This window comes from Nelumbo lutea, chromosome 6, assembly GCF_056320005.1.
Source record: "Nelumbo lutea isolate HS-2025 chromosome 6, American lotus-T2T, whole genome shotgun sequence".
Classification (NCBI taxonomy): domain Eukaryota; kingdom Viridiplantae; phylum Streptophyta; class Magnoliopsida; order Proteales; family Nelumbonaceae; genus Nelumbo; species Nelumbo lutea.
This window is the reverse complement of record NC_142689.1, coordinates 62,904,134-62,922,501: the sequence shown is the minus strand read 5'-3', so window position 1 is coordinate 62,922,501 and position 18,368 is coordinate 62,904,134. Positions and strand designations below refer to the sequence as shown.

Sequence of the window (18,368 nt, the reverse complement as noted above, 5' to 3'; positions counted from 1 at the left end):
ATAGTAGGGGTATTTTTGTGATCAATTATTTAACCGAACAGGAGTTATTGAGAAAAGAGATTAGCAAAAATCATGCCAGTGGCTTCTCCTTCCTATTTGTGGCACTGATTGGTCATGTCAGTTATGTCATAAATAGAGGATGTTGAAGTCCAACCAAAGACCAAATATCATTCATCTTTTGTCAGCATCACTGATGTAGGACCAGCTCAGTTCTAGTCCTTAGAGAATGTTGAATGATCTTCTTGATCAAAGTCATTGGCTTCGATGGCTGTAATGGCTTCCTGGAAGAATAAGAGATAAAATAGGGAGAAGAAGAGAGAAAATAGTTCGAATCACTCACATGGTGCCTAGAATCACTCTAGAGCATGGGAATCACTCACCATAGCTAGCATAAGCTGAAGAAACTCAATATAATTTATAAACTCTAATCTCATAATAATCCTAGGAGTCAAACTTGTTAAACTCATAATAGTCTTAGGAGTCAAACTGTTAGACTCAATAATCCTAGTAGGACTCAAACTAAGCTGTCATATCCTATTTCAATTCAAAGAACACTCAATAACTCTAACCCTACTTATGCAATGACTCTAAAATTTTAAACATAAACAAACTATAATTAAAAAAATGAAACCCTATCAATGGACCCCACATAAAATTACTAAATGACAAAAATACCCCTACTATCAAAAAATACAGAAATGCATAAATTTTCATAAAATTCCAATTTTGCCTCTTAAGCTCCTGCATCAGGTAGGGTCAAAGTATCCATTTCTTCACCCTAGAATTCTGTATTCTTCTTTGGGTTTGTTGACATGGTATCAGAGCAGGCTGCTCTATAATTTCTGTTCTTTCCTTTCTCACTCATTGGACATATTAGGGGTATTGTGCTCTGGGCGTTTCAACTGGTGTTAGGGTTGTGCTCTTCAACCCTAGTCCTAGTTCTCTTTGGAGGCTTTTATTTGGGAGGATACCTGACTGGTTGTGTCACCCATATCTGTTTTTCTTCTCACTCATAAAATCTGTGGGATCTAACAAGTCTTGGAGGAGTTCCGGTCTTCTCTACTGGGTGGGAGCTGTCAACAAACCCAGAGCAGAATACAGAATTCTGGGGATGAAGAATGGATGATTCGACCCTACCCCAGGGGTCCTTTATATAGAAAGTGAAATTAAAGAAGTTACAAAGAGGCCCGTAGGGCAACACAATTTAGAGAATTTATAGAGAGGCCCTTGCAAGGCTGAAGTGAAAATAATAATAAATAAGAAAACAATACAAAAGGGACTACAATAAAATGGTACATCAAGGAGTTTCTTCACACTCCCCTCTCAAACTGATGTAGAGGCATGAGCATCAGTTTGCTTACTAGAAATAAGTGTCTGGATCTCGTCATGGCCTTTGTGAAGATGTTAGCAACTTGCATATCAAAGGCAACATGAGGGAGAGAGATTGAGTTTGCAAGAAACAGGTCACGGATAAAGTGGTAGTCCACCTCAATATGCTTTGTCCTTTAATGAAAGACAGGATTGGAAGCAATCTTAATGGTGCTAGTGTTATCCGCAGAGGAATGGGCGTAGGAGAAGAATGTCCTAACTCCTGAAATAAAGATTGAAGCCAAACAACTTCACTACAAACAACTTCCATGATATTAGAGTCACCCATGAGGACACACTACCTTGAAGATTCCACGAGAAGAGCCTATGAAACTATATTGTGATAACAAGTCAGCCATCAATATTGTTCACAATTCTGTTCAACATGACAGGACGAAGCACATCAAAATTGACTGACATTTTATAAAAGAGAAACTGGACAGCAAGTTGATTTGCACTCCCTATGTGTCTACAAAAGGACAACTGGCCGGTGTACTTATTAAAGGGTTCAATAGTATAAACTTTCGAAGAATTATAGCCAAGCTGGGAATGGAGGATCTCTATTCACTAGCTTGAGGAGGAGTGTTGGAAAATGTGGGGTTACTAGTGCAGATTCCTAGGATTGTGGAAGGATTGATTTAGAAAGTTTTTCTTTCTTTCTATTATTTTCTTTTCTTTCTATTTTTCTACTTTTATTTTATTTTCTTTTTATTTTTCTCTTCTTTCTATTTATTACAGTGGCTTACTTTATAAATATGCCGATTGGCAATAGAATGAAATACATCATTATTCTACCATTCCAAAACACTTTCTCCTCTCACCACTTCTCTCTCCATCCATTTTGCATGTATAGCACGTGTCTATTCTTTTTTTCTTGTTTCCACTTCTCTCTTTCGCCATATGCTCTTTAGATGTTCATTTTTCTCTTCCTTGTTCCCACTTTCTTCCCCTCTCTCTTCTGCTCCGTCCACTCCCATTCTTCTTCTCTATCTCTCATCCTATTTCTCTCTCCCATATGCCTGAAACTTCACAGAATTACAGAGACTTCATAGTTTCAAATTTGGTTCATTTACAGAGAACGTCGCAAGTCATCTCTAGAAGTACTGGCTTTACCTGAAGAGGATGCAAGGACTTTTCGGTAGTGGCGGTGGTGGTGTTGGGGCGGCGGGGTTACCTCCTGCTGATCCTGCGATGGATCATTTGTTTACCAGTGAACTTCTGGGTTCAGAAAAAAATTGATACAGACGGGTTTTCAGTTCAAAGGACAGATCAGCGGAACAAGGAAAGAGGAGAGCAGACAAAATAGAAACACACAGAGAAAGAGAGGAAGTGAAAAGCAATGAAGATTTTTCAGAGCTTGAACTTTCTCCACTTTCTTTAGTTCCTACGCTAACGTAATCCACTCAGACATCAGAGTAGCTCTATGGCTGGTCCCGTCACTATCTTTCTTCAACTTCCTTCCGTTATACATTTATATTCCAAAAACTTTTATGGAGTGGTTGGGATTACACTGTTAAGCTAAAGTGGCATAACATTTTGGCTATACATGCTTCCAAGTTTACAGATGAATAGTCGAAACGACCAGTGAGAACCTATTTTTGCTTAAATGCTCTCTCTGAGCTCCATGTACAGAAATCTAATAGCAACCTCAGCCGTCTTCAATTGGAAGTTTCTATGGAAAAAAAAAATCTCCTATGGAAAGAGCTGTTAACCAAAGACAGGTGTTCTTCGTGGCTGCAACCAGAAGAATTAACTTGCTCCTTATATGAGCAAACCAAAGAAACATTTGAACACCTCTTCTTCACATGGCCTTACGTGCGAGTAATATGGCTTCAAAATCTCTCCGGCCAAAATCCAGACAAATAAGCATAACTCTATATCTGATTTGGAAGGTTCGAAACAACCTAGCGTTTAAGATTATTCTGATGAGCCCCCTTGAACTGCTGAACAGCTTGCGAAGCTATTAGCTTGACACCTCTATGCAAAACAACAATACATGTATTGCTGCTCCCTCTAGCTTGAATCTCACGCAAAATGTGTTACAGGAGGGAGGTCATGTTGGGTGGTTTCATGCTACGATTCAGAGAAAAAAGCTTTAATAGTGGATCTTGAAGCAGTTTCTACCTTAACTGATCAAGACATATATACAGTGACTCCAAGAAGTTAGTTCGTTTTCTGAATGGCAAAGAAGCACCTGGATGGAGCAGCTCCATTGGCCAAAGCTCAGAAAGCTTATATAACTTTTTGCTAAAACACTTTTTGTTCATGTAAATAGAAGTCTAAACAGAGTTGTGCTCAAGCACTGACTTATTCTGCTTGTAAAGGACAAATGGCCATAAACTATAATCCTAATCAGTCTGCCTGCTCTTTTTTGTGTTTGATAAACATTAGGATGGACATTCTATGAAATTAGAAGGCATACAAAAGACATACGGACAATAAAAGAGAATAATAATAAAAAACAGTGATCATGGTGACATTAGATTAGACCAATCTAGTCCAAAATATTTATTAAATTAGATTTGACCTGATTCATTTGTAATAAATTTATATTGGATTAAGCCAATTCGTGGTGTATAGATAAAAGATAAGAATATTGGTGTCAATGTACTAGGTTAGGTTTGGGCTGAAACTAATTTATATATAATACCTAAAAGTTGAAGGGTGTCTTGTATAAAGAGAGATTGCGAGAATCATCGTTTTTAAAACTGAACCGGTCAGGGGTCTGGTTACTGGTTTGAATGGTCTAACTGTTTGACTTGAACAGCTGACCTGTTTTGACAAAAAAATTAAAAATTTTGAAAAATAGTTAAAACTGTTTGGATGGTTTGACTGGTTAATCGATCGGTTCAGTGATTTATTGATCAAAATCAATGATTTTGGGGAAAAATGGAACCCTCAGTCTCGGCTTTTCTGATCCGTTTTGGTTTTGAAAACCATGGCAAAAATGACGAGTTTAATGGATAGATGTACAAAAAGTTCTTTGTGTCCAATGTGTAATATGAGAAGTTTTCTTTTAACCATGGGATACCCAAAAATCACTTGTGCCCAATGTGTAATTACCAGGCTGAGCAGTATAACTGAAAATCTCTTTGGACCAATGTGTAATGTCATGCTGAGAGATTTACATTTAACGATGCTCTAGTTAAAATCTCTTGGGACCAATGTGTAATGCTGAGAGGTAGGGTGGTAATTTTTCACCCAATATCTAATCCACCTAACCCGCCCATTTACTTGGTGGGTTCTATGACTCAACCCGTTCATTTAAATGGGTTGGTTTGTGTTGGGGATAACCATTGGGTTAACCATTACAAACATAAGTATTAATTTTTTAGCTTTTTTTTTCTTCATTTGAATTAAATAATTTATAATTAATATATTAATTTTTTATTAATTATTAACTAAATTTAGTTGTCTTAAATCAACATACTTCACCCATAAATTTAAATCAATTTGACCCGAGGTTGGACTAGTTCAACATGGATTGACCCAATCTAGCATATACCAATCAGGGTTGACCCAAATTCGAAATAGACCTCAGGTGGGATGGTTCGATATTGCTTGCTCTACCCGGTTTGGGCCATCCAATCCAAACAGTATTTATATAGCTCGACCCGACCTGAACCTAAAATGGTTTCGGGCAGGATGGTTCGGTGTTCATGCACTTTGCCCGGTCTAGACCGCCCGATTGACCAATATCCACACATCCCGATCAAAATTCAGATCGATCCGATTTACTTACATTGACCCGCTTCGGGTTCGTTGGTTCAGTCCCAAACCTGTGCACAAACTTGATATGGTTCGGTCCAAGTCAATCCACAATTGGTTGAACCGATTTGGTCCAATCTGACCGGATTGATCCAGATATAAACGGTTCAACCACCCTTGATGTGATTAGTTCGAAGATAATCCAATTAGATAGTTCAAGTTGGTTTGACCGGTTTGAACCTAAGTGGTTTAGTCAAAGCCGAAATTCGAACATAGTCAAATGGCTTCACCGCTTGCGTAAAAATAACATGCATGTAATGTGATTTGAACCTTTACCATTTGTGTAAATAGTAACTACAATTACCACCAAGCTATGACCAACTTATTTGTTAAAAGAGAGTTAGTTTGGTTTTTAAGTCAATAAATATAAGATTAATGGGTTTGGGTGGGTTGGATTGCGTTAAAGCGGGTTTGGGTTGATTCCAACCCATTTAATTTTATATAACTGGGTCATTAATGAGTTGGCGGGTTAGACGGGTTGGGCAACCCGCCCAATTTCCATCGCTACTAAGAGGATTACATTTAACGATGCTCTCTTTCTCCCAAAGGATTCCTCAGTACTTGTACGTAAGAGGGTATATGGAAGCATCATTTTGTCTTTGTTTCATGTTGCTACCAAGGATGGGCCAACGACAACAAGAAAACTCTACTTCTTTGGTCGAGGGCTGATGTGTTCAAGGGCAAATGAAGTTGAGGGCTGATAAGTCCAACTTGTGAAGGAGAGAGCACATCAGAGGCCCTGGGTGTTATCCCATGGGTGGAGTGTCCGACGATCATAGTCAAGTGCACAAGAGGGGGTCAAACGAGGCATGAAGAGAAAGTTCAGACGAGTTCACCCAAAAGTAAGAGAGCTTAAGAGCAGGAATAAGCCAAGTGACCTTACCAATAGAGGGACACCCCTATTTATACTTGAACTTGCCTAGGATTGGTTGGAGGTTGTCAGTAGAAGACGACCAAGATTACATCCTGGACCTGCCACATGGTGCCATACTGGCCTTGCCACATGTGCCTACATCATTTGCCCCCCACTCTCGAGACCAAGATGGATGAGGTCCAATGGAGAGCTAGGTGGAGACCTCGGCTTCGACCGTAGAGAGTGCAACGATATTACTGAGAGGCATTGGGTGACGCGTCAGGCGAGGACCTCGACTAGGTTAGAGAGAGTGTCATCCTAGAAGTGTGGAGGCATTAGCCTCGGCTACTGAGGGCTTCCCTTTGTTGTCTAGTGGCAACTGCCTTAGAGTTGACTCCACCTTTTAGGAGGATCATGCAAGGTTCAAAGTATCGACATAAGTCGATACGCCGATATCAGTACTTTTTTTTAGGTTTTATTTATTTTTTACGAAATTGGTTCAGAGGGGTCGACTTAAGGCCTACATACCCTCTGAACTAGTGTCTGACCCGATACAACCCCTAGAGGGGCATATCGGGAAGCCATCGGCATGAAACGTATCAGCCGATACAACCAATACATCTCGATACTTTGAACCTTGGGATCATGGAGGGCCGAGGGCTAGGTATTGTTGGGGGTGTCAATAGTATTCAAAAATCCGATTTCAAATTCGATATTTGATATAATTAAATCGAATTCGGATAATTCAAATATCTAATCGGTCGAATTCGGATATCCTATTCTTATTGAATAGTTAATCGGATTCGAATTCAACCGATTATTTAATTCTTATATATAATATATAAAACATTTTATATAATTTATATATAATAATTAAGTTATATAAATAATTTATATATTTATATACTTTATATCAATAAAATATTTATTAATTATCTAAAATAATTAATTAATCAAATTCTAATATTCAAATATTTAATTGGATTTGAGTTTAGATATTAATTTTCAATATCTATCGGATATTGAATCAAATTCAAATATTGCCTGATCCAATTCGAATTTGATTCATTTACACCCCTAGGTACTGTGCCTTGTACGGGTACGAGGTGATTGTGCCCCTTAGCCATGTGCTTCACAAAAGTCATGGTCGACCCATGCACAGGATAGGCGTTGGTATCGGCTGATCGTTGCCATGTATGGGATAGGAGATGGATCAGTCTGTCATAGCCATGTGCGAGATGGGTGTTGGCATCAACTAGTAATGACCGTACGCGGGATGGGTCTCAATGTAGATTGGTCATGGCTGTACGTGAGAAAGGCATCGAGTCATGGCTGTACGCATGACGGGTCTCGGCATTGACTAGTTGTGACCATACGTGAGACAAACACTAGGTCACCTGGGTTGGGTCACTTCTGGCCCATAGTCGGAGGGTGAATCGACTGACCCTCTCGGTGTTGTTTCGCATTCCTGAAGTCAACGATACGTGTCATGCATCGATTCGGGCTATCAAGTCAGTTGCTTTGTGTTCATTGGATTAAAGTGATCCAAGCCGTTCATTTCTCTTTAAATAGGGCATTGGTTGAGGTTGCTACTACTATTTGCCTTCTTCAACTTGAGCTTCCATAGACCTCGGCCACATTCTTAGTTGATCCTTTAACTTCTATCTTGACTCCAACTACTAGGTAAAGGACTGCACCCTTAGCCATGTCATACTCTGATTCTGGTCCCAAGTGTTATGACCTCCCTGACCTGTCATGCACAAGTTCGCCTCGTCATACCACATCCATAAGTAGTAGCGAGAGTTTTGGTAGTGAGTACGAGGGCTTAACTCAAAGGCCCGAGGTCTGGGTATTGAGGGAGAGGACTTCTCTAGGAGGCGCCAAGTGCAATTGGTGGGGCAATGAATCTCCCAATGAAAGTACTGGCTTTACGAGGCCGAGGGGTGACACTGCTACTGATGTCCTAGTGTCACCCTAAGTGGTGGAGGGCGGTGAAGGTGAAGGCCCAACCCTAAGGACATAGCCGAGGCTGAGGCCCGAGGCATCACAATAATGTGCTATTCACACTTCGACATGGATAGTGAACTTAACATAGAGAAAGTGAAGGCTCTTGCTAAGATGCACCATATTCTGAGGGGATATAGGCTTAGAGTCCCCGACGTAGGTGATAGGCCCTGGTTGTCGAAGGAGGGGGAGGTGTGCGTACATGAGCACTACCTCCAATTCGGCCTTAGGTTCTCCATACCCCCCTCATCTTTGAGTTGTTGAACTCCCTCAATCAGCTTGCCACCAATGTCATTAGGACAATCATTACCGTGATGGTAATGGCTCGACTCTAAGGTGTGAACATGACCGAGAAGATATTTCGGTGTATGTTTGTCCCAAGGCAGCACCCTACTAGGGAAGTTTGTACTACTTCCAAGGCCAATGAGGTAGAGTGGTGGACAACCCGTCATCCATTCATAACTAGAAGAAGTACTCTCTCATATCTTATCCAGAGGTTGCTCATTCAGGTTTGATTGGAGGAGTCGGACCTCATGGCCGAGAGGATAATTCCCTAGCATAAGGATGAGGAGGACAAGGTGATAACTCGGATTCGGGTATTGGGATGATCCAAGCCGAGCCCTTGGTATCAAAGGAAGCCTTGGTGTGGGTTAGTCTCAGCCCCACTCGCCTCGGTAGGGGAACTCCTGTTATCGCTTTATACATCACCTTTCTTCCTTTACGTCTCGTACTAACAGGCTCGCATTTTTCTCTATAGAGATGCAGGGCAACACGAAGGAAATGTTGCTAGAGATGGTGAAGTACTGAAAGAGGACTTCAGGCAAGGGGCCTCCGAGGAAGAAGCCGCCGAAGAACATCACTGCTAAGAGGGAACCTCGGTCGAAGGCTCTTGTTGGGGCCAAGAAGACAAAAGGGCTTGTTGAGGCTGGAAAAGAGAAGGAGCCTGTAGAGGCTGAGTTGAGAAAGGAGCCTGCCGCAAAGAGGCCCACTGAGCCCCTCTAACCTCCAAGGGGGTAGAGACTGACCATGAAGTATAGCCCAACCGAGGGTGGTGAAGGAGGCACCCGTATGCCGAGGGGGTGCCCAATTGAAGGTGCTACTGGGGGTTCTCACTAGTCGAGGCACCGTACCTCATCAGAACATCATGATGAGTTACCCTTGGCGATGGGACGGATTTTCCACCCTCAATGGAGTGTCCAAGAGGGCAACACCTTGAGCACCCCGGGGATCGGTCAGGCCCTACTAACCTGGATGCTCCCAGCTAGGGACAAGCACTGTTAGACCCAAGTGAGTGTGCAAGGTGTCCGGGACACTTTCAAGGATTGACTGGCCGACGTGAGTTCCTCTTCCTCTAGTACTTAGGCCAATTTCCTCTTTTTCTTGCTTTCCCTAGCTGATGGTTGTTTATCTTTTGCAGGTGTCTTCCACTACCATCGGCCTTTGTGACAAGGTCGAGGTCCTTTTGGAGCAGCTAAGGACCTTATGCATTGTGGGAAGAGTGCCTTCACCGCAAAGACTTGGAGGCCAAGGTTGTTGCTGAGAGGGAGCAGCAGGGGGCTGCCCGGGCTTCCCTCGATGAGGCGAAGGGGAAGCGGAAGGAGATGTAGGAGAAGCTGCAGGCGGCCGAGGCAAAATTGTGATCCACTAAGGAGAGGCTCAAGGCAGCTGATAGGAGATCATAGGAGGCCTCGGTCTGGACCATGGATGAATGGAAGACCACCCTGGCCTACCATAAGGAGTTGGTGACCTTCGGTATTACTTCATACTTAGAGGGCATCAAAGACACCAAAGCTTAAGTGTTGGCCTCATTACCTAACTTTGATGTTATTCGGCTAGGGATTCAGCCCGATCCTGTGGCCGAGGGGTCCTTGCCAACCAACAGGGTGCAGCCGTCCGAGGGTTAGGCTAACGAAGAACAACCTACACAAACTGAAGCAACTCAGGAGAACGTCGACGACAAGGCCTGAAGAGCTATGAAGTCTTTTTTTGTTCATCCTTCCCCACCTCCCATTTTCTTTACCTTGTCAATCTTTTAAGGGGCTCAACCTTATCCATCCAAGGCCATTTTTCTAAAGCTTGAAAGAATAAATCAATGAAATACTTTTTGTCTAACTTGTGCCATGTTATTCTTTCTTTTTTTGTGTTTTTCTTTTTAGTGTGCTAGGGGCCAATGCCCCCCTCTAAGAGGTCACAAGTAGCAAAAATTAGTTGCCTGTTACTTAGCTATTCACTTAGTAAATTAGGATAAGGGAGTTAAGCCGAGGCCGAGCTGTGCCGCCAAGGGCTCAGGTTCCTTTTCATTAGCGAGAAGAAAAGGGAGGCAAATTTGTTAGCTCTCCTGGCTTATACTTCATCCCCATCAAGGTGGCTAGGTTGAGGCCAAGCTACGCCGCTAAGGGTTCAGGGCCCCTTTCCTTAGCGAGAAGGAAAGGGAGGTGAATGCCTTAGCTCTCTTGGCCTGTTCTCCATCCCCATCAAGGTGACTAGGCCAGGGCCGAGCTCCAAGGCCCCTTTCGTTAGTGAGAAGGAAAGGGAGGCAAATGCCTTAGCTCTCTTGGCTTGTTCTTCATCCCCGTCAAGGTGGCAAGGCCGAAGCCAAGCTACACCGTTGAGGGCTCAGGGCCCTTTTTCGTAGTGAGAATGAGAGGGAGGCAAATGCCTTAGCTCTCTTGGTCTATTCTCCATCCCCATCAAAGTGGATAAGCCAAGGCCGAGCTCCACCGTGAGAGGGAAAGGGAGGTGAATTCCTTAGCTTGCCTAGATTAACTTTCCTCAAGGACTTGGAGTGTGAGCTTGTGTGTAGTCGAGGCTGTGAGGGCGTGCCTGGCCGAGGTCACAAAGTGTTTCCTATCTTAGTGAAGTATCTTGTCCATTTTAGTGTGCTTGTTCATTAGGTAGTGGGACAACGTCATTGGTTGATACTATAGCCGAGGCCCCCGAGGTTCTCTGCCTTAACAAAAAAAAGCAAGTAGGTGTATGACTCACCAAGAGTCATGTTCCTTGGTTGCCATCTAGTCCGAGCATATAACCTTGGTGAAGGTTGTGTGCTGCGGAAAGTCGCCCGGCTAAGGGGTCCTAGCAGTTGAGCGTGGTAGGAACGTTTACACTAAATTTAGAGCTGGGGTGGGAGGAACTTTACACTTTTCATTGATAAACTCTTTGTACAAAAGATTACATCACTAGTAATACATTTTGAGGCTTCTTAGAGTTCCAAATACGACTCCCACCCAAGTATTCTAGCCGAAAGGTACTGGGGCCAACGACGTGCTAGATTCTATAGGGTCATTCCCAGTTGGGGCCGAGCTTTCCAACACTGGGCTCAGGCACCATGACCTTTCTGAGGACAAGGTCACCTTCTTTGAAGTGTCGCTCTTTCACCCAAGAGTTGTAATAACACGCGACCCTTTGCTAATAGGCTGCAACCCTGAGTTGAGCCTATTCTCAAACGCCTTCCGACAGGTCCAAATTGTTTCTAAGTTCTTCATCATTCTCGGCCTCATTATACGCCTTGGTTAAAAGCATCTACTAGCCGATCTCTACTAGAATTATAGCCTCGGTCCCATAAGTCAAGTTGAATGGGGTCTCACCCATGGCTATTGATAACTCTGCATTTTGATGCCTTAAGAACATCAATTCAGGGGTATTTTCAACCTTAGAATAGTCAAGATGTGCCATTTTCCCAGTTAAATGCAATGTTGTGACCTTTGAGGGTCTCTGTGCAAATTCTGGGGAAAACTAGGAAATTTTCATGGTTGAAATGCAGATTTTGGGAAGCTGGTGTGAAATCCAGTTGAGAGAGGGGGTGTTTTTGTGAAAAACTGAAAGCAAGAGAGCACCTCCTAGCTAGTAAACCCAGTTTGGCACCCCTCCTATTGTGTTAGCATGCTCCCCACACTTTAGCAAAGCCTAGGGTGCTTTTAACCCATTTTTTCACTCTTAACAAACCCTAGCCACCCCTAACTGATAAATCCTCACCTTCCATTCTAAGTCACTCTCTTTTTAGCATTCTAACCCTAGGAGCCACCTAACTTCTAATCTTCACCATTCAGCCTTTTGCCATTAAATTTCAGCCTTACATAATATTGAGTGCGTTCTCCTTTTCTTCTCAGCCTTAAGATCACCCTACGCCATCCTAACCCTCCATTAGAAACCCTAGGGTGCCCATATCTTTGCTAAAACCCAACCACCACCCCCATCTTTCTCTCTAATCCCAGTTGTATCCACCATTCTCTATCAAAAGAACCCAATGGCTCCTGAGAAAGGGTTGGATTCTGCCCCCAGGTAAGACAGAAGGCTGATCTTGAGAAGTTCAAGGGTAGAGGAAGAGGAGGATGCCTAGGTAAGAGGAGGGGTTCCTACTTGCAGTTCACCAAAGTCACTACTGCCACCTCTGTATTCGGATACCAACCATTAGTCTTAGATCTATAGTTCGGCCAGGTAAAATGGAAGACCTAGCTCGAGAAGTTTGAGGGTCAAAGGAGAGATCCGGAGACTACTACCTCTGATCGGATTAAAGATTTTTATTTCGTTTCTTTTGTTATATTATTTTTGTAGTTATTTATGTTTCTACACTTTTAAATTTCAGTATTATTCGAATTCTATATTTTTATCAGTTTAATTAATTAATTTTTATATTTCTGCACTTCCCTCTTGTGTTCTCTTGTTCAGATTTGAGTGTATATTAATTTTTCCCTCGCTTCCCTGTGGATACAACTCATTCTCACCATTTACTATGTTTATAGTTGCTGTGAGAAACAAAAAAAATTATAAATGTTTAAACTAGTGTTCCGAAGTGTTTAACCACGTGCTTCTAGACACACCAACTATCTGAGGTGTCGTCCAATAGGCCCATAGAACACTGTATAGCTCGTCGGCCCAAAGGCCTTTGGCTTTATCCCACCTTGTCCTCATCCCTTCTAGGATAGTTCTATTAGTGACCTCAGATAGGCCATTGGTTTGGGGGTAGCCTACCGAGGTGTACTACTGCTTAATGTTGAGACTTGCACACTACTCTCTGAACCTAACGTCGTCAAATTGCTTGTCGTTGTTAGTGGCGAGCATGTGGGGATGCCGAAGTGACAAATGATGTTCTTCCAAAAGAAATTCTAGATAATCTTGGTCATGATGGTTGCTAAGGTCTTGGCTTTGATCCACTTGGTGAAGTAGTCAATTATGACAACAAGGTACTTTCTATTCCCAATGGCTTAAGGGAAGGGGCCAAGGAGATCCATTCCCCATTTGGCGAATGGCCATGAACTACTAAGGGCCGAGAGGGTTGTGGTTGGTCAATGGGAAATATTAGAGTGCCTCTGGCATTGGTCACACTTTTGCACTAACTCGGCTACATCATTCTCTATGGTCGGCCAAAAGTACCATTGCCTAAGTGCTTTTTGTGCCAAGGCTCTACCTCCGAAGTAGTTGCCACAGATCCCTTAGTGGATTTCTCGGAGCACATACCCTCCTATTGACGAAGGCATCGGAGATAGGGTAAGATCAAGGACCTTCTATAGAGCTTTCCTTCGAGCAAAGCATAGTGGATTGCTTGCCGTCGAACTCACCTCGCCTCATTCTTGTCAGTGGGGAGTTGCTCATTCTATAGATAGGTGAGGATAGGGTCCATCTAACAGAACACGGCTTGCACCAGGAGCACCTATACTTCTTCAATGTTAGGTTGTGCTAGCTTCTCAACGCGCATAGTGCGGCTGAGGGCTAGCCCCGAGTTACTTGCCAATTTAGATAGGGCGTCGACCCTCATGTTCCCAGTCTGTGGACCTACTACAAGGCGAGGTATTGAAAGCGGTGCGATAGTTCTTGTACTTTGGCCAAATACTTAGCCATGCTTAGTTCTCTGGCCTCTACTCCCAATTTACTTGGTTCATCGCCAATTGAGTCACTGAAGACTTCGATGTGTTGGGCACCAAGGTCTTTAGCAAGTTGCAATTCGACGAGCAGGGCCCCATACTCAGCTTCACTATTGGAGGCTGGGAACCCGAATCTTAGTGCATACTCTACCTCGTTGTCATCCAGGGTGAGGAGCATGAGGCCTACTCCACTTCCCTTAGCATTGGAAGATCCATCTATAAACAATCTCCAGATCGGTCGACATCCCTCATCTTCTACATAAAGGGATGGGAGATCTATCATATGGATGGCCAAACCCTGCAGGAAGGTTGGGCGAAATTTTGAAAATTTCTTTCTCTCCCATCTGGGAATCGTATTCCCTAATTTAGAAAATCACATTTTCAAGGTTCGTTCTCGAATCCAAAACTAGATCAGATCTGAAACCAAAAGAGAAGTGAGGGATATACCTGATACGAAGTAACAGTAACTCCCAACGCAGGTGTTCACGCCCAGCTTCCACTGAAGATGACACAATGTGTAGTGAAACAGGATGGTTCTTCAGCAAAAACCTAAATTCTTCAACAAGAATCGAGCAAGGGCTAGAGAGCACCACTTCAGATTGTTTCTTTTACTAAGAAACAATATCAAAGACTCTTCTTGATCTGATCCACAAGTGGAGATCGAACTAGGTAGGCGTGGCAAGAACTGGGAAAGATTTCTGCAATTTGCTTTTGTGTAAATCTAAGGAATCCGCCCCCTATTTATAGCCTTCTTGGATCAGCCTCCATTTAATTAGGAGAGAGTTTCCTAATCCAAATCTTAGACTTTAAATGGATAAGACATATCTTACCCTTCAGCTAATCCTAATCAGTTCAAAATTGAATTTTCCCCCTTTTTAATTAACTAACTCAAGCCCAGTTCAAATTGGGTCTTAGGCCCATTAAGCTTATGTGCTCTCTTGCTCTTTAACCCACTGTCCATTTGGCTCTCTTTGTATGGTGTGGGACCCTAACATTGATCTACACATAATTCACATGGGTTCAGCCTAGCCTTTGTTACAAGGCCAAGCCAAGATAACTGTAGGAGACAATGAACCCCTGAGTCCATTACCATGGGCTCTTAATGGGCCCAACATTTTCACTAAATGGTTCTTAGATCCAACCACCTTAGGAAAACCAAGAACTGTGGGCAGATGCAAGTTTAGCCCATCAGGTATTACCCTCAATGGTCTTACACTTAACCTCTCAGCCCATAATGATCAAACACTGCCCAACAAGAGAGGACCTCTCCCACGGCTGCAAGGTACAATGATGCACTCTCTACTCACATGGATCCCGGGAACTAAAAACTTTTGCAAACATTTTGAAACCATAATATATAGAATATCTTTATATAAATATATTTTGCAAAACCAAATTTTAAACATATTTTAAATCCACTACCGACAGTTTAGGTTTCCATTAGAGAGAGTGCATTCCCCGATCATTCACAATGTCTGACAAAGGGACTAATCATGTCACTATGATCATCCACTTAGATGAATTCTTGGACTATCCCAACATACCCAGGTTTTGACCCCTCTAAGGATCACACTGATTGGCATATCAAAGACAGCCCAATCCGACACCTAGTGCAGTACCATAATTGAGTTTAGGGGTCAGGTGTAACATTCTAGTTTTGCCCATCTATCTCCAAGGTCCAGGGCAATACTGGAATTTGGTCCGGTTCAGGGTTTCAAGAAAACCCACACTACATGTACCTCATGTCTCACCCTTGCAAATGAGACAAGTCACCCCAACCAACTTGGTGGCATGCCAATGTTAGCCTTGGCAGGATAAATCTCCCCAGATCTATCCAACGGCTATGAAGATTCTAAGCTAACACAAGTCTCACAAGTGTCCAGTTTAAGGGTACTACACAAAAACACACCACAATGACATGAATCATTTATGTACTTTATTCATTTACAATAAATGTCAAAAGATACATCAATCTGATTGGAGCAAAGGGCCTGGCCGAGGGCTTTTCTTAAGGTGCACTTCACCAAAATATTCGCCAAGGCTTACGCTTTGATTGTAGGCCTCGGCTGGTGCTACAGGTCAAACTTGGGCAAATCAATGGCCCACTTTGTGAGGTCTCAGCCTTAGAGAGTACAGACTTGAGGGGTTGGTTGGTCAACACTATGATGTTGTGGGCTTGAAATTAGGGTTTGAGTTTCTTGGACGAGACCACCAAGGCAAAGGCCAACTTCTCCACTTCAAGGTACCGAGTCTCAACATCACAAAGGACCTTGCTGACATAGTAGATTGGTCATTGCACTCCTTCATCCTCTCACACCAGAACAGAGCTGACGGCCTCGTCCTCCACCGAAAGGTATAGGAATAATGTTTCTCCTAGAAGGGATCGTGTGAACAAAGGGAGTGAAGTGAGGTAAGACTTTAGCTCGTCAAAGGCTCTTTGGCATTCTTTGGTCCACTGGAATCCCTTCAGCTTCTTTGATAGACCAAGGTTGCTCCATGTGGAGTATGGCCTGAATCTACTCTAGGTTGGCCTCTATACCCCGTTGAGAGATGACAAAGCCCAAGAATTTGACCAAGGTGATGCCAAAAGCACACTTGTTGGGATTAAGCTTCATGTTATACTTCATCAGCATTGAAAGGTTTCAGCTAGGTCCGAGGTGTGCTGGTCATCCTTCAGGCTTTTCACCACTATGTCGCCCAAATAGGCTTCAACGTTTCTTCCCATTTGATTCTTGAAGATTTTGTTCACAAGTCGTTGGTGGTGGCTCCAACAGTCCTTAGGCTGAAGGGCATGACCTTGTAGTAGTAGGTGCCATTCTCGGTGATGAACGACGTCTTCTCCTCATCCCCGGCATGCATCTTAATCTGATTATATCTGGAGAAGGCAACCAAGAAGCTTAGTAGCTCGCACCCTGTGGTGGCATCAACAAGGTGATCAATCCTCGGCAAAGGAAAGTTGTCTTTAGGATAGGCTCGGTTGAGGTCTATGAAGTTAATACAAATTCTCCGTTTCCCATTAGCCTTCTTAACTATTACACACTGGACAACCAGTTAGGGTAATGTATCTCTCAGATGAAGTCAGCACCAAATAGCATGTCTACCTCCTCTCTGATGGCTTTCCAACACTCTGGTGCAAAGTTCATCTTTTTCTTCCGAACTAGCCCAAAACTCAAGTCCATGCTTAGCCTATGAGTAATGACAGAGGGGTCAACTTCAGGCATGTTAGTGACAAACAAAGCAAAGACATCGGCGTTAGATTTGAGGAAGCTTACCAGTTTGGAAAGGGTATCTAGAGGAAGGCTGGACCTAATGCGCACCATGTTCTCAGGGTCGGCCTCATCTAAGGGAATCGAGACGAGATCCTCGGCTTGGTTGTTCATCCCTAAGGTCAAGCCCTTACAATGGCAAAGCTTCTTTATTTTTTCCCTTTAGTATTGCAATATAGCAATGTCTAGCAGCTTGTTGGTTCCCTCAGACGACTTAAACACAACTCGGATGGGAACTTCATTTCGAGGTGGTAGGAGGAGATGGATGCCTTGAGTGCATGAAGAATCAACCTTCTGGTGATAGCGTTGTAGGGGGAGCCTATCTTCACAACCAAGAGCTTGATCATCCTAGTCACCTGTCGAGGCTCTGTCCCTATTGTGATTGGTAGGGTGATTCTTTCCTCTGGTTTGATGACGGTTCCGGAGAAGCCGATCAGTAGCACGTCGATCGGCTACAACCAATCTAGTGTTAACTTCATCGTCTCAAAGATAACATAGAAGAGGACTTCGGTTGATAATTCGCTATTGTCGAGTATCCTCTTTACCATGAAATTGGTGATGGTCATCGACACCACCAATGCGACATCATGGGGCACCGAGACACCCTTCAAGTTGTCATCCGAGAAGTAGATGACTTTGTCCTTCTTTGGCTTCTTGGGAATCGAGCCTTGGATGTTGAGTTGCCTAGTGTACGCCTTTTGGGCCGGGGTTAATGCTGAGGCTCCACCTGGGATCGTGCCCCCTACAACCCCGACCAGGTTGTTGTACTATTGTTGTTGTGATGACAAGGCACTGGCATCACCCCACACATACTCTTTCAAGTGACCACGGTCAATATGGGACTCAATTTCATTTTTGAGTTCATAGCAGTCCTCGTTGTCATTGCCAATGTGCGGTGGTACTTGTGATACTTCTTTGGGTTACCCCTCTTAGGATTTCTTTTCATCTTCATAGGCCATTTCATTTACTCTTCCTACCCTACTTGCATGAGGATATGCATTCGAGTGGAATTGAGTGAAGTATAATTGTTGAATGACGGGGCCAGTGGCTTCTTGTCAGCGCCTCTGCTATTGTTGTGGGGGTTGTGACCACAACCATCTCTGTACTTTCTATTCTTCTCTGATGTCCCTTTCCTGGGGTCGGCTCGGACTACTTGAGGGGTCTGGATTGGAGTCCATTGATTACAGCATGCATTAATACCGAGGGGTCGAGTTCTCAAACCTCAAGCTCTTCTTTCTTGAAAATGAT

General features: G+C 43.3%; 1 protein-coding gene across 4 annotated transcripts in view; it reads left to right on the top strand.

Moving 5' to 3' along the window:
* LOC148849223 (ubiquitin carboxyl-terminal hydrolase 14-like) overlaps positions 1–18,368 on the top strand; it is a 58,780-nt gene that overhangs the window by 13,009 nt on the left and 27,403 nt on the right. Inside the window, exon 3 of one of the 4 annotated variants that reach the window (XM_088949104.1) lies at positions 3,414–3,596. The exons of 2 other annotated variants lie outside the window; for them this stretch is intronic. In XM_088949104.1, the coding sequence (XP_088805230.1) occupies positions 3,414–3,535 (122 nt within the window). In that variant the 3' untranslated portion in view covers positions 3,536–3,596. Of the gene's footprint in view, positions 1–2,443; positions 2,598–3,413; positions 3,597–18,368 lie in introns of those variants that run through there. One more of the 4 variants, XM_088949108.1, reaches the window with a different exon arrangement.